Source organism: Saccopteryx leptura, chromosome 2 (genome assembly GCF_036850995.1).
Source record: "Saccopteryx leptura isolate mSacLep1 chromosome 2, mSacLep1_pri_phased_curated, whole genome shotgun sequence".
NCBI lineage: Eukaryota > Metazoa > Chordata > Mammalia > Chiroptera > Emballonuridae > Saccopteryx > Saccopteryx leptura.
Genome location: NC_089504.1, coordinates 36,078,370 through 36,095,867, shown reverse-complemented (window position 1 = coordinate 36,095,867; position 17,498 = coordinate 36,078,370). Strand labels below are relative to the sequence as shown.

The 17,498-nt window shown below is 40.3% G+C and overlaps 1 protein-coding gene across 2 annotated transcripts in view; it reads left to right on the top strand.

Moving 5' to 3' along the window:
- Positions 1–15,088, top strand: part of ZCCHC7 (zinc finger CCHC-type containing 7) — a 253,674-nt gene extending 238,586 nt beyond the window's left edge. For both annotated transcript variants that reach the window (XM_066367651.1, XM_066367652.1), the window contains exons 8-9: positions 12,642–12,759; positions 14,483–15,088. In XM_066367651.1, coding sequence (XP_066223748.1) covers positions 12,642–12,759; positions 14,483–14,922 — 558 coding nt within the window. In that variant the 3' untranslated portion in view covers positions 14,923–15,088. The remainder of the gene's footprint in view (positions 1–12,641; positions 12,760–14,482) is intronic.
- The last annotated feature ends 2,410 nt before the right edge of the window (positions 15,089–17,498 follow it).

The following is a 17,498-nucleotide window of genomic DNA, read 5'->3' as shown; positions in this document are numbered from 1 at the left end:
AAGCTAGGATGTTTTTGTTTTTGTTTTATTTTTATTTTATTGATTTTAGAGAGAGAAAAAGATAAAGGAAAGAGACAGGAACATCAGTCTGTTCCTGTATGTGCCCTGATCGGGTATTGACCTGGCAACCTCTGTGCTTCAGGACGACGATGCTCTAACCAACTGAACTATCCAGCCAGGGCAAAAGCTAGGATGTTTTGGTCCTTGATTCTAATTTTTGCTACTGACTGAACCATGTGACTTGAACAACCCACTTTTTCTCTCTGGTCTCCAACTTCTTTATCTCTAAAGCAAAGAAGTTGTACAAGGAGATCTCTCAGCACTGACACATGGATGCTATTTCCAATGCAATCAGATATATAGTTTGGTGGTAAAGATGGAGAGACCTCGCAGTGTATTTATGTCACTTTTGTAGAACTCACACTGAAAACCTAGTTAGATATTTTCTTTTTATACAAAATTATCGTCTCTAGCTCTTTTACTACTCTGCGCATTCCTTCTTGTTGCCAGATTCATGTTGCCAACACTGTTTAAGAAACATATTCACATAAGCAGCCCACTGCCACACAAATCACAGATGTACAATTTATACTTGCTCACCTTTGTAAAGCAAAGAGGTATAATTTTAGCATTTGTTGGTTCAATTAGAGCAGTGTTCGGCAAACTCATTAGTTAACAGAGCCAAATATCAACAGTACAACAACTAAAGTTTCTTTTGAGAACCAAATGTTTTAAACTTAAACTATATAGGTAGATACATTGTTATTAACTTAATTAGGGTACTCCAAAGCTGGCCAAAGAGCCACATGTGCTTGCAAGCCACGGTTTGCCAACCACTGAATTAGAGAAAAACAATTACAGGACACGTAGTGCTTATTAGTCGTCTCTGTTAATGTAGATAGGAAATATATTAAAAGCATTCAGAATTCATCCCTGAAATCTAAAGTTAGATCATTTTTAATTTACAACAAAGCAAATTTGGCAGCCTTATCATTGTCATAGATGAAGGACGCCAGACTATCCACACTAATGAAGATCAGTGGTGTGGCTAATCCGAAATACAGGTAGTAGGTAAATTATATAGCCAATGATCAGTTATCTATCTATGCTAATGGAAGGGACCAGCAATGTGGATAATCAAAACATAATTTACATTTAGCTTTGAAAAATACTTACAGTACTGTATAGCTCTGTTGTCACATCAGTCTAGTGGTTGGCAAACTCATTAGTTAACAGAGCCAAATATCAACAGTACGATTGAAATTTCTTTTGAGAGCCAAATTTTTAAAACTTAAACTAGGCCCTGGCCGGTTGGCTCAGTGGTAGAGCGTCGACCTGGCGTGCAGGAGTCCCAGGTTTGATTCCTGGCCGGGGCACACAGGAGAGGCGCCCATCTGCTTCTCCATCCCTCCCCCTCTCCTTCCTCTCTGTCTCTCTCTTCCCCTCCTGCAGCCAAGGCTCCACTGGAGCAAAGTTTGCCCGGGTGCTGAGGATGGCTCTGTGGCCTCTGCCTCAGGCTCTAGAATGGCTCTGAATGTGGCAGAGCAACGCCCCAAGATGGGCAGAGCATCGCCCCCTGGTGAGCATGCCGGGTGGATCCCGGTCAGGAGCATGCGGAGTCTGTCTGACTGCCTCCCCGTTTCCAGCTTCGGAAAAATACAAAAAAAACAAAACAAAAAAAACCTTAAACTATATAGGTAGGTACGTTCCTTATCAAGGTAGTGCCTACACGTGGTATTTTGTGGAAGAGCCACACTCAAGGGGCCAAAGAGCCTCATGTGGCTTGTGAGCCGCGGTTTGCCGACCACTGGTCTAGAGTAGACCACCCAGATCCAAATAGGAGACTATAAAAGATGGTTAAAGATGTCTGAGGACCCTCTTTTCTTTTGTTTCAGAAATTCAGTTTCACAGATGTTATTGAATAGCTTCTTGTGAAAGATCCTATAAAATGAACATGGCATGACCTTTCCGTAATTTCATTCACTCTCTAGTTCAGGATGCAGGAACAATCTTAGGCAGCTCCACGTGAGGCAAATTGCAGTAGGAAACAGCAGTTGCTGTACAGAGAGTCTACTTCAGGGGTGTTTGAAAGGACGAGTGGTGTGCTGGGTGTGTATCAAGATCTCTAGTACTTTTGATAGTTTTAATTTGTTCTTAATATTTTAGGGTTAGAATCTATCTTAGTCCATTCAGGCTGCTGTAAAACTAACTAACCATAGACTGGGTTACTTATAAACAACAGAAAAAATTTTTCACTATTCTGGAGTCTGGGATGCCCGAGATTATTGTGTTTTATAATGAGCATTAATCGTGTTTATCAGAGCTATACCCTCATGACCTAAACATCTCCTAAAGACTTTATCTCTTAATATATTACATGGGGGTTCAGGTTTCAACATATGAAGTTTGAGGGGACACAAACATTCAGACCATAGATGAATCTTAGATCCAAGTCTTTCATGGTTATCTTTTCTTCTGGGAACTTGGAGCCAAGATGGATAACAGTTTATAAAAATTCTTTATGTTACCATATAGGTTTGCCTTATAACTTTCAGAACCCAGAAAGTTCTAAAAAGTCAACCAGAGAATAAATATAAAGATAGTTGAAAGAAGGAAATAATAAAGAACCAAAATTATTGAAATAGAAAACAAAATTAGTTGCGTCAATAGTAGCTGGTTCTTTGAAAATACTTTCTTTTCAAAAGAAGAGACAGATTTCTGGAAAAGCTACTCAGAGAAAAAGGAAAGCTACAAATAAACAATGAGTTAAAAGCATAAATAGCAGCACTGGCCAGTTGGCTCAATGGTAGAGTGTAGGCCTGGCATGTGGATGTCCCAGGTTTAAATTCCAGTCAGGTCACACAGGAGAAGTGACCATCTACTTCTCCACCCCCCCCCCTTCTCTCTATCTCTCTCTTCACCTCCCACAACCATGGCTCAGTTGGAACAAGTTGGCCCCAAGTGCTAAGGATGGCTCCATGGCCACTATCTCAGGTGTTCAAATAGCTCGGTTGCCAAGCAATGGGGCAGTGGCTCCAGATGGGCAGAGCATTGTCCCATAGTGGGCTTGCTGGGTGGATCCCAGTCAAGGTGCATGCAGGCGTCTGTCTCTCTGCCTTCCGCTTCTCACTTAAGAAAAAAAAATAATAATATTAATAATAAATAGCTTAAAATACAGTATAATTTTAAATTATATGAGGATACTGTATAAACTTTATAAATTTCAAAGTGAAATCTGATAATGCAGCTTAAATAAATATCTAGAAATATATAAGTTAATCAAAATGACTGAAGAACAAATATACATGAACCAGTACCACTAAAGAATTTGAATTAGTGAGAACGGCAAGATGGCAATGGAGTAGGCGGACGTACCAACTTCCACCTCCCAGAACCAAAGTGGATTATAACTTAATTTTAAGAACCATCATCTGGAAAAACCAACTTTGGACGAAACTAAGAGGACTCTTTAACCAAGGAACACTGAAGAAGCCACAACTGAGACTGGTAGGAAAAGCGGAAACGTGGAGAGGGCTGCCCAGCTCCCAGGAGCGAACAGCAGCCCGGAGGGACTCACATGGTGGTAAGTGAGTTTAGCAGAGAGGGCAGGGTCCTGGGCCCCAGGAACAAAGCCCCAGCCTGCAGCCCTAGAGCCTAGAAGAAGCGTATGGACAGTATTTAGCTGTGAAACAAGTCAGGATACTGTTTGTGAGAAAGAGACAGATTTCTCAGACCCAGGATTCTTCTTAACTTAAAGGGACTGCGCAGAAGACCTCTTTCACAACCACTCACCCGGGACTCTGGGGGACAGGGAGACATGAGAGGAGTGGAGTAGCAGGAAGAGAGTGTAATCTAGGACTCATAGGGAGAAACACTTTGAGGGACAGCCACCCTAACCCATGGGCTGAGTCACCCCCCAAACCTAAAGTGAATATTTCCCCTGGATTCAGCAATACCAGCAAAGGGAAGCAGGACACCAGCCAAACAAGCTCTCCCACGGCACTCAGAGCAGAGTTGCTTAGAAGGAGGGAGCCTTCAGGAATACAGTATTGAGTGCTAAGGTCTGAGCAGCAGCACTCCCACCCACACTGCTGAGGGCTCGCCAGAGGATGGGATGCAGAAATGCTGTCCCATCAGTGGGGGCAGAAGCTGGGCCAGCCATAACTGAGGCTGGCATGAGCTCAGTCCCTAACGTTGAGGGCAGAAGGGACACATGAAAGCGGTCTGACCCAGATGCGGGCCACATGAGCAAGAATGATCCTGCCTGAAATCCTCACAGGGGAAAGGCAAAAGCTGGGGAACTGCAGAGACTTGTGGCAGAGCATGGGTGCGCAGCCCCGCCCATGGTGCTGAGGTTTGCGGTGTGGCACACAGCCCCACCCGCAGGGGCAAGGCAAAGGCCAAGGCCAGCCAGGGCGAACACAGCCCCACCTGTGGAGGAGAGGTGGAAACCAGTGACTGCTGCAGTGGGCCAGCACTGGCAACAACCATACCCTAACACCAGAGGCAGTGGCAGAGGGGGTGGTGGGCCTGCAGACAGACCACACCTAGGAACACAGAGGCCACACCCATTGGACTCCAGTGGCCTCACCTTTCTTATACACAGATAAAATGGGAAGGCAGAGAAAAGCAAACCCAAATGAATCAAGAGAAATCCCCCCAAAAAAGAACTTGAATGAGTCAGTTATAATCAAATTACCAGATGCAGAGTTTAAAATAATGATTCTTAGGATGCTCAAAGATCTTAGAACAACAATAGATGGACATAAAGAGCACCTAAATAAAGAGATAGCAAATATAAAAAAGGACATTGAAATAATAAAAAAGAATCAGTCAGAAATGACAAATACAATATCAGAAATGAAGACCACAATGGAAGGAATTAAAAGCAGGATGGATGAAGCTGAGGATTGAATCAGCGAGTTAGAGGACAAGATAAACAAAGGCGTGGAAGCAGAGCAGCAAAAAGAGACTCAAAATGTCTGAGGAAACTCTAAGAGAGCTCTATGACAACATGAAGAGAAATAACATCCGCTTCATAGGGGTTCCTGAAGAAGAGAAAGAACAAGGGATAGAGACCTTGTTCAATCAAATCATGCTGAAAACTTCCCTAAATTGATGCAGGAAAAAGTCACACAAGTTCAAGAAGCACAGAATTCCATTAAAGAGGAACTCAAAGAAATCTACACTAAGACACATCATAATTAAAACCCCAAAGCTAAGAGATTAAAAGCTGCTAGAGGAAAAAAAGGCTATCACCTACAAAGGAGCCCCCATAAGGATGACATCCGACTTCTCAACAGAAACACTTGATGCCAGAAGGAAATGGCAAGAAATATTCAAAGTAATGCAGAACAAGAGCCTACAACCAAGACTGCTTTATCCAGCCAGGCTATCATTTAAAATTGAAGGAGAAATAATAAGCTTCCCAGACAAAAAAGACTCAAGGAATTCATTACAACAAACCAATGCTTCATGAAATGTTAAGGGTCCTGTTGTAAACAAATCAAAGGGGGAAAAGAATATAGTAAAAGAGGAATATAGCTTAAAGAATAAAATGGCAATAAACAACTACATATCAATAATAACCTTAATGTAAATGGATTAAATGATCCAATCAAAAGATATAGGGTAGCTGTGTGGATAAGAAAACAGGACCCATACATATGCTGTCTACAAGAGACACACCTCAAAACAAAAGATGCACATAGACTAAAGGTGAAAGGATGGAAACAAATATTTCATGCAAATGGAAATGAAAAAGAAGCTGGAGTAGCAATACTTATATCAGACAAAATGGACTTTAAAACAAAGTAAGAGTTAAAGAAGGTTAGTACATAATGATAAAGGGAGCAATCCAACCAGAAGAAATAAACATTATAAATATCTACACACCTAATATAGGAGCACCTAAATATATAAATATAAAGCACACTTTGGGTGAGGTCAACAACAATACTATAATAGTATGGGAGTTCAATACCCCACTAACATTACTAGATATATCCTCAAGAAAGAAAATTAACAAAGAAACAACAGACTTAAAGGACACACTAGATCAACTGCATTTAATAGATATCTTCAGAACTTTTCATCCTAAAGCAGCAGAATACTGTATATATTCTTTTCAAGTGTTCATGGTACATTCTCTAGGAGAGACCACATGTTGAGGCACAAAAGTGGTCTCAACAAATTTAAGAAGATTGAAATCATATCAAGCATTTTCTCTGATCACAATGGCATGAAACTAGAAATCAACCACAACAGAAAAACTGAAAAATACTCAAACACTTGGAAACTAAATAGCATGTTATTAAATAACAAATGGGTTAACAATGAGATCAAAGAAAAAATTAAATTCCTAGAAACAAATGATAATGAGCATACAACAACTCAAAATTTATGGGACACAGCAAAAGCAGTACTGAGAGGGAAGTTCATAGCATTACAGGCATACCTTAAGAAGCTAGAAAAAGCTCCAATAAACAACTTAACCCTGCATCTAAAAGAACTAGAAAAAGAACAGCAAGTAAAGCCCAGAGCTAGCAGAAGGAAGGATATAATAAAGATCAGAGCAGAAATAAATGACATAGAGACTAAAAAAACAATACAGAGGATCAATGAAACCAAGAGCTGGTTCTTTAAAAAGGTAAAAAAGGCCCTGGCTGGTAGGCTCAGTGGTAGAGCGTCGGCCTGGCATGCAGGAGTCCTGGGTTCGATTCTTGGCCAGGGCACACAGGAGAAGCATCCATCTGCTTCTCCACCCCTCCCCCTCTCCTTCCTCTCTGTCTCTCTCTTCCCCTCCCGCAGCCAAGGCTCCATTGGAGCAAAGTTGGCCCGGGTGCTGAGGAAGGCTCTATGGCCTCTGCCTCAGGTGCTAGAATGGCTCTGGTTGCAACAGAGTAACACCCCAGATGGGCAGAGCATCACCCCCTGGTGGGCATGCCGGATGGGTCCAGGTCGGGCGCATGCGGGAGTCTGTCTGACTGCCTCCCTGTTTCCAACTTCAGAAAAATACAAAAAAAAAAAAAAAAAGCCCTGGCCGGTTGGCTCAGCGGTAGAGCGTCGGCCTAGCGTGCGGAGGACCCGGGTTCGATTCCCGGCCAGGGCACACAGGAGAAGCGCCCATTTGCTTCTCCACCCCTCCGCCGCGCTTTCCTCTCTGTCTCTCTCTTCCCGTCCCGCAGCCAAGGCTCCATTGGAGCAAAGATGACCCAGGCGCTGGGGATGGCTCTGTGGCCTCTGCCTCAGGCGCTAGAGTGGCTCTGGTTGCAATATGGTGACGCCCAGGATGGGCAGAGCGTCGCCCCATGGTGGGCGTGCCGGGTGGATCCCGGTCGGGCGCATGCGGGAGTCTGTCTGACTGTCTCTCCCCGTTTCCAGCTTCAGAAAAAAAAAAAAGAAAAAAAAAAAAGGTAAAAAAGATTGATGAACCTTTAACCAGACTCACCAAGAAAAAAAGAGAGGACTCAAATAAATAAAATTAGAAATGAGAGTGGAGAAATAACAATGAACACAACAGAAATACAAAGGATTGTAAGAAAATACTATTAAGAACTGTATGTCAAAAAATTAGACAACCTAGATGAAATGGACAAATTCCTTGAAACATATAATCTTTTAAAAATCAATCTGGAAGAATCAGAAAACCTGAACAGACCAATTACAACAAATGAGATTGAAACAGTTATCAGAAAATCCCAACAGACAAAAGCTCTGGGCCAGATGGGTTCACAAGTGAATTCTACCAAGTATTCAAAGAAGAACTAACTTCTATCCTTCTCAAGCTATTTCAAAAAATTCAAGAGGAAGGAAGACTTCCAAGCTCCTTTTATGAGGCTAACATAATTCTGATTCCAAAACCAGGCAAAGACAACACAAAGAAAGAAAATTATAGGCCAATATTCCTGATGATAAAGGGAGCTAAATGTAGATGATGTAGATGCTAAAATCCTCAACAAAATATTAGCCAACTGGATCCAGCAATATATGGAAAAAATCATACACCATGATCAAGTGGGATTTATTCTGGGGAGGCAAGGCTGGTACAATATTTGCAAATCAATCAATGTAATTCATCACATAAACAAAAGGAAGGAGAAAAACCACATGATAATTTCGATAGATGCCGAAAAAGCATTTGATAAAATCCAGCGCCCCTTCATGATCAAAACTCTCAGCAAAGTGGGAATAAAGGGAACATACCTCAACATGATAAAGCCATCTATGACAAACCTACAGCCAACATCATACTCAATGGGCAAAAATTAAAAGCAATCCCCTTAAGATCAGGAACAAGGCAGGGGTGCCCCCTTTCACCACTCTTATTCAACATAGTCCTGGAAGTCCTAGCCACAGCAATCAGACAAGAAGAAGAAATAAAAGGCATCCAAATTGAAAAAGAAGTAAAACTATCATTATTTGCAGATGATATGATATTGTATATAGAAAACCATAAAGTTTCAGTCAAAAAACTACTGGACCTTATAAATGAATTCAGCAAGGTGGCAGGATATAAAATTAATACTCAGAAGCCAGAGGCATTTTTATATACAACAATGAATTGTCAGAAAGAGAAATTAAGGAAACAATCCCCTTTACTATTGCAACAAAAAATAATAAAGTACCTAGGAGTAAATTTAACCAAGGAGATTAAAGACTTGTACTCGGAAAATTATAAAACATTGATAAAAGAAATCAAGGAAGATACAAACAAGTGGAAGCATATACCATGTTCATGGATAGGAAGAATAAACATCATTAAAATGTCTATATTATCCAAATCAATTTATAAATTCAATGTAATACCAGTTAAAATTCCAATGACATACTTCAAAGATAGAACACATATTCCAAAAATTTATATGGAACCAAAAGAGAACACGAATAGCCTCAGCAATATTGAAAAGGAAGAATAAAGTGGGAAGGATCACACTTCCTGATATCAAGTTATACTACAAGGCCATTGTAATCAAAACAGCTTGGTACTGGCATAAGAACAGGCATATAGATCAATGGAACAGAACAGAGAACCCAGAAATAAACCCACACCTTGATGGACAACTGATATTTGACAAAGGAGGTAAGAACATACAATAAAGTAAAGACAGCCTCTTCAACAAATGGTGTTGGGAAAATTGGAAAGCTACCTGCAAAAAAATGAAACTAGACCACCAACTTACACCATTCACAAAAATAAACTCAAAATAGATAAAAGACTTAAATGTAAGCCGTGAAACCATAAGTATCTTAGAAGAAAACATAAGCAGTAAGCTCTCCAACACCTCTTGCAGCAATATATTTGCTGATTTATCTACACGGGCAAGTGAAATAAAAGACAGGATAAACAAATGGGACTATATCAAACTAAAAAGCTTTTGCACAGCTAAAGACAATAAGAACAGAATAGAAAGACAAACTACACAATGGGAGAACATATTCGACAATATGTCTGATAAGGGATTAATAACCAAAATTTATAAAGAACTTGTAAAACTCAACACCAGGAAGATAATCCAATCAAAAATGGGCAAAAGAAATGAATAGACACTTCTCCAAAGAGGACATACAGATGGCCAATAGGCATATGAAAAAATGCTCAACATCACTAATCATTAGAGAAATGCAAATTAAAACCACAATGAGATATCACCTCACACCAGTCAGAATGGTGCTCATCAACAAAACGATATAGAATAAGTGCTGGCGAGGATGTGGAGAAAAGGGAACCCTCCTGCAACTGCTGGTGGGAATGCAGACTGGTGCGGCCACTGTGGAAAACAGTATGGAGATTCCTCAAAAAATTAAAAATCGAACTGCCTTTTAACCCAGCCATCCCACTTTTAGGAATATATCCCAAGAACACCATAGCACTGTTTCAAAAGGAGAAATTCACCCTCATGTTTATGGCAGCATTGTTCACAATAGCGAAGATCTGGAAACAGCCCAAGTGTCCAACAGTGGACAAGTGGATTAAAAGCTTTGATACATATATACAATGGAATACTATGGGGCCCTGAAAAAGAAGGAAATCTTACCTTTTGCAACAACATGGATGGACCTGGAAACGGTTATGTTAAGAAAAATATCATATGACCTCACTCATTTGAGGAATCCAATGAACAATGTGAACTGAGGAACAGAATTGAGACAGAGGAGGGATCAAAGGGACCAGAGGAAAAGAGGACAGAGGGAAAGGGAATGATAGGAGGGGATAAACCTGGAGGGAAGGGGGAGGGTGCTATGGTGAGGGCGGCAAGGGAGATGTTGAGGGGAATTCCGGAGAGGGGGAATTCATTCAGGGTGACACTAGAATCTATGTAAACACAATAAATTAAAATCAATAAAAAATAAATTAAGAAAAAGAAATTGAATTAGTAATCTGAATTTTCTCCACTGAAATATACCAAACCCAGATAGTTTATACTCAAGTTTTGCCAAAACTTTATTCAGAAACACAATCCAAGAGAATACTACTCAAATTATTCTGTGAAACTGTTATAAACTAAAGCCATTACAAAATACAGTGTGTCGTATAGTTATGGTACACTTTTGACCGGTCACAGGAAAGCAACAAAAGACAATAGAAATGTGAAATCTGCACCAAATAAAAGAAAAACCCTCCCAGTTTCTCTAGGATGATGTGGCAGCGTGTGCGCTTGCGCAGACGATGACCTAACACCGTATAGACAGCGGAGCAGCCCACGGCCATGCCAGTAGAGATGTAGACGGTACAGAGGAAAGTTCAGTGTGTTCTGTGGCTTGCTAAATTCGAATCTGTGACCAAAGTGCAACATGAATATCGGCGCATTTATAATGAAGCGCCACCACATAGGAATAACATTACTCGGTGGGATAAGCAGTTGAAGGAAACCGGCAGTTTGGTGGAGAAACCCCGTTCTGGTAGGCCATCAGTCAGTGACGAGTCTGTAGAGGCTATACTGGATAGCTACCCAAGAAGCCCTAAAAAAATCTGTACATGAGCCCACATCGAACTGCACTGAATAGGTATGAAACTGGGAGAGTTTTCTTTTTATTTGGTGCAGATTTCACATTTCTATCGTCTTTTGTTGCTTTCCTATGACCGGTCAAAAGTGCATCGTGACTTTACAGACACACTGTATTTACAGAGTATTATTTTTATGAAGTCTGAACACTTCAGACTTACATTATTGTTTATTGGAATATTGACTATTAGTAAGAGTATAAAAATATGAGAAAAAATTTTAAGACAATGGCAACTTTGCCCTGGCCGGATAGTTTGGTTGGTTGGAGCATCGTCCCAAAGCACAGAGGTTGCTGGTTCGATTCTGCGGTCAGGGCACATACAGAAGCAGCTTGATGTTTCTATCTTCTGTCTCCTTGCCTTTTTAAAAAAAAAAAAAATACAACAGCAACTTCTGGAAAGGGAAAGATAGAAATGAGAAAGAGTTACACAGACAATTTCAATTATATTGATAATGCTTTAATTCTTAAGGTGAACAACAAATAATTTAAGATATTATGATTTAATAAAGCTGAATAATAAGTACATATTTCCATTACTTTATTTTCTATATTTAAATATATATTTAGAATGACTCATAATTTTTAATCTCTTTACATTATATTCCTAAGTGTACATATGTATTAGCTTGGTCAGATGTCTTAGAAATTCAAATCAAGTATATAATGCCAAAATTATGATAAATCAGTTAAACTTTATTTGGATATTTTACATACTTTTTTCCTAAGAGGTATTCTAATTTTTTTTCAATACCTAGCTAAGAAGTATTGAATACTCATGAATAAATTTTAGGCAAGATGGCAAAAGACAGAAATGGGCAAGTTCCAAAGGGAAACCTCTTTCAAAGAAAAGATACTTGGTTTCAGATATACTGAATGGATGTATGTCACAGATCATGATAAAGCCTACTATGTGGGGTGTGTTCAGGCCAAGAATAGGGATCTGGGAACTGTCAGCCAAGAGGAAGGAGCTATCCTAGGGTAATGAACAAGAGGAGTGATCTGATATTGAGTGGGGGGAGCAAAGAGAAGTATTTCAAAATCACCTAGGAGCGTTTTCAGAGTATGTAGATATAACACACCACCACTGTGCTCCCGGGACACCATAAGAATCGACTACCCCATAATAAGCAGTGAGTGCTGAGTTAAAATAAGCTTTCAAACCATTTGTGTGGTGGTGGGAACAATAGCACAGAGCTAAGAAGTAACACCGCACTCAGGTGTAAATATGAAGGGGAAAAGGGAAGGAAAAGCATTTGCAGGAAGGCTGTTGATGTGACAGACAAGCACAGGTCTAATACAGCATAAAGCCATATAAAATAAAACCTCTAACAGGTACGAGGTGTTTGCTGTTAACTCAGACTGAGGGGGGGATTGGCAGGGAAGATTGAAAAAAGATAAGGGTTTCATGGGTAAACTAAGGGAAGAAAATTCAAGTGTGAAAAAATAGTGTGATAACACGATTGGGTGTCAGTCTGGGTGATCATCCGAGTGTCCAACAAGGCCACAGCCTGCAGCCAAGAGTATCAGTGATGTGGGGTTCATCTCTAAGTACAGTACTGTGGTCCATAATCTTGCACAAAGGTTGTTTGAACAGTGTGCCCTTGTGACATCCTAATTTCAAATATAATTTGCAGGAATGCACAGAAAGGCGGATGTTTAACCACACCTTTGCAACATCTCCATTCATCTACTACTATGATGACAAATATGAAATTCGGGAGAGAGAATACAGAATAAAACGAAAAGTAAAAGGTACGTTATTAGACTTTTTGCTAATTCAACTTTGCAGCAGGTCCTAAATTTGTCTTTTTGCACTGTCTTTACCGGCTTTGGGGGGTCACTGGTTAACACAGAAAATGTTTTCAATAATTACCATAGAAACTGGAACTTTCTTGATCTCCAGAAATCAAGTACACTCTTCAAAAACCCTGTGTTGTAATTGATTCACAGTAAACATTTTTCTAACACAATGATCAATTTAGAAAATGTCCAGAAAATACTTCTATCCATATAAGTATTCAGTTTTTAAAGGTTCCTTTGAGACTTTTCTATTTGACTAGTACTTTTTCCCTTTGTATATCTCTAGTACTATATTTTTCATGGAAAGAAAGGCTTTTCCTACTAGGTGAGTTCCTGGAGCTTCCCCGAAGAAGTCATTTCTGATTGGCCATGATCACAAGAAGAGCTCCAGGTCCCCAGCCAGCCTCTCTGGTTTCATTTTCTGTTGCTATAACATCAAGTTCTTTCTCACCAAATTGTCCCATAATGTAGACCTGTTTTTTCTGCCTTTGTTCTTTCCCGCAATGTACTTCAAGATGGTTTACCAAGTTATTTTTGTTGCTTTTGGGACAAAGCAGTTCTGTGTTCTTCAAGTTGACCTATATGTACATTGTTGACTCTTCGGGCTTTTTTGTTATTCTTTTCCAGACTCTTTTTAAAATATGGAAAAGAAATGCACCAAAATGTCATCTCTGGATTAAATTATGGAGCTTCTGTTTTATTTTCTTTATTCTTTTCTGTATTTCTCAAATTTTCTATAATGAGCATTTATAATCTTATAATCAGAGACAAACCATTTGTTTTCTTGTATAACTAGATATGGACAGGTCTGTGGCACACATCCACTTTGAGGCCTGCTGTGATTCACTGGAATTTTTATGTCAAAGTCTTCAAGTCTATTGCTTATTTTTTTCCTCTATATTCCAAAATTAATTTTTGTTGTCCCCTAAATATACTACTTTGCACTTCATTTAATTTAGCAGGGTGGGGGAGGGTGGCGGTACTTCTTTTGTCTTTGAAGGTTCTGTTGTCATATTAGTTTTTGTCCCTCGCTGTAGCCTCATCTCCCACCCACCCTGTCAGAATCACTGCCATCAGACGCTTGTAGAAAGAGCCAAGTCCTAACAAACGTAACATTCGATCTGCACTAAAATCTCTAAGATTCACATGTATGCATATGCACACACTCACTCTCTAAGCCAGTGATCTCAGCTCTGGGGGAATAATCAGTCCAGTTTGGCATCTACCTCTAAGTACTATGTCCAGACTTTATCTTCAGGGTGTAACTGGAATGTCACACCAGACTGTCAACAGGACATTTTATGCATCTTGCTTCACCTTATCATCAAGGGCTGTCCCTTGAATTGATCTGACGTGGCTTTTCTTCACAGACCTAAGATGATTCCTGCTTTCAGTGGTCCTTGTCTGCATTGTTTAACCTACTTAAGTTGTACTGAACAGAATAAATATCATTGGATTTCTGGATGGTTTTCATTGTTAACAATCAGAAATGTAGCACTACAATCATATGATATTTTGCGAGTGATTTTTACCTTAGAAAAGGCTCCTTAGGGTGTCATATCATTAATGCATTTAAATGTCTGGCTTCCCTGTCTGCTGTTATTTACGGCCCTGTGAAAGCTCCGCATGGACTGTCCAGCTGCAGAATATGCAAAAATATTTTCATATTTTCCAGAACTCCAGAAAAGTGGGGATTTTCCAAAGCAGTTCAAGAGGCCGCATGCGAAAGCAGCAAATCAGAGGTCCCACCATGATAGGAGAACGAGCCAGGCCTCATGGAAAAGTAGCAGGTGGCCTCAAGAAAAGAAAGAAACCCACAAAGAAACAATGAGCAGGAGCAGCAGAGAGCGTGAGAAGCACAGGAAGGCGGACAGGTGTCACGACATCGACGAGGACTTCCCCAGGGGCCCAAAAACCCACTCTCCACCTGGCACCTTCAAAACCCAGAAGCCTCACAAGTCCTCTCACCACTCCCGTCACCACAAACCGAGGGGAGAGGAGCCCGCCCGGGAAGGCAAGCGGGGCCGGCACAGGCGGAGGGAGAGCCGCCCGGGGGAGGACGATGGCGACAATCTGTTCCTCATTAAGCAGAGGAAGAAGAAGTCGAAACTGTGAGGCAGCTTCGGGCTTGGCTTTCCAGGGCGTCTGGTCTTCACATCTACAACGTTAGGGCAGTGTTTTTATTACCTGAGATTAAAGAAAGTGAGATTTTTTTTGGTGTATATTTTGTTTGTTTTTTTAATCTCAGCCATACCTAGAGCTGTTGAACAAAGACCTTGGCGATCTGTTCCCTGTTCAATGGGTTATTAGGTAAGAAAATAGAAAGATAAACGAGGACTTCCCCTGTTCCAGTCGGGCATTTTTGACTCAAAATCCTACAAGTTTAAGAACGAATCTTTTCAAGAGCAGTTTTTAAAATATTTTGAAAAAAACAAAAGCTCATCAAATGTAATTCATCTGCAGTCTTGCATATTTAAATTAAATCCTTTCAAGAAGAAAAATTAACACTAATATGAAAAATTCTTTTTCAATTTCAGTGTTATTTTTAAACATTGGAAAGGGTAGTAGCTAGAAATCTAAGCTTTTCTTGCTTGTCAGGCTGGAGTCAGAATCTTCCTGGTCAGAGCGTCACAGACTGAGGAGCGAAGGTGGCGTCACAGACGCCTGAAGGGTCAGGGACCAGGCTGTTGGCAAAGGCAGGCAAGGGGTCGGTCCAGGGTTAATGTCACGAGGCAGAGTTCTGGAAACCTTTGGAAAACGGTCATCAAAAGCTTCGATGTAATCACAATGAAATCATTTTTACCATTTTTATAGCCATACTTCAAGAAGACCATCACTCAGCTTTATAGAGATGAATATTGCCCCACTTAAAAAATTGTTTTGTTTTCATGGGTTTTTAATTGCCACAAAGCTATACAAAAACTTTTGTACTTGTGAACCTTTTGTACTTATCAAAGCCTAATGTTAGAATTAGAGGAATAAAATGTCTGAAATAGTGTAAATAAGTGTGTCTCTTATGTAAAAAGACAATGAGAGTCTGGAGGACAGTGGGCATACTCGGTGTGGACAAGTGGCTGAAGTTACAAAACCTCCATTGACTGGGATGCCCTTGCTGCCCAAACACTGGTTCTGTGCCAGAATAAAATGGGATAGAATCAGTTAACTAGGACAGGGTTATAATGTTGGATTCTCACATTTGGTTTTACTCTGTGAGGTACACAAACGGCCGTATATCTGGTAGGGTCAGCCCTCTCATCTTTTCTGGGGAAAGGCTCTCCCATCAGTTTTTGTGTAACCTGTAGGTCTACAGTCCATAGTCCACACTTCCCTGTGGCTGCCCGCATCCAGCTAAGTGTAAGGGCTCGTCGTGGATTGGTGCATCAGCTGGAATCGTTTTGACCCTAAGGTGGATGACCAGAGACTTAACATCCTGCCAAAAGTGCCAGCTGGCTCAGAGAGGGATAGGCCTTGAGATAATAGGCATTATTCCTCAGTAGGACCTGAGGTGGGCATGGCTTATTACTGATGTGGTGTGTCTGGCATTCCTTCTGATGGAGGGCATCTGCTTTCTGGGCGGAAATGGGACTGCCATTCCATAGCATCTTCCATACTTACAAGATTGTTGGAGGAGGAAACTTTTTCGGTATGTTCTTATTTTTCCTCCCCAGTTTTATTAGACAAATATTTTGTTCTGGGGTATCATTTACCCTCCAGGTCCCTGCATTGATATGCAGGTAGCTGAGCTGCTTTACCTGTGGGCATGGAGATGTCAGAAAAGACTGAACACAGAGGGGCCTCTGCTCTGTTCCTCCTGAGGCCCTTGGCACCTGCTTACAACAGGTGTTCACTTAGAAGTAGTCAGCCAGTCTACTCACACACCAACTTTCTCGACAAGAAGGGGAAGTTTAAAATACGTATATAAAGATTTGACAATCAAATAAGATGTTAAATGGATCAATACAATTAAGAAAAGAAAAGCAAATGTCCCAACAATGAGGACCTCTGTCTTGCTAGGATTGAGAAGACTCTAAACGTCGTCTGCCTCTGGCCCCACTTGGATTAGAAGCAGCCCGAGTGGCTCCTGTCCTGCGTTCTAGCTTGGTTCATATTTGGCATTTTAAAAGTAGAGCAGAAATAGACCATGTCCCATTATTTCAATGAAAAAGCCTGACTTTCATGGACCTGCTGTGCCTTTTATTTCAGAACTATGCTATTAACAGTTACCAAGGTGTTTATTTTTATATTTTACAGTGAGTACACCTAAGGGGGGAATATTTTTTAAAACTCAAAAATTATACCTGATTCTTCTACCCAGAGAAACAATTAACATTCTTACTATCCTCCCAGATTTTTCTATACATATATACATTGTTTTATAACCTACTTTTATATTTCATAATGAAAATATTTTCAATCAACTATTCATCTACATCATTAATTTTCATGGCTACATGGATACCTTATTATATAGCTATACCATAATTTATTTAATCAGCTTCCTGCTATTGAACTTTCTGGTTGTTTGTAATTTTTATAAAATAGAATTTATGGATCAAAAACACATGCATATATTTCATGCAAGTTTTAATTCATATTGCCAAGTTACATTCCTGGCAGGGTATAAGCGTTCATCTCCCTACTCCCACAATAACATGGAGTATTTTCATTCCTATTTCTCGTTGCTACTCTGA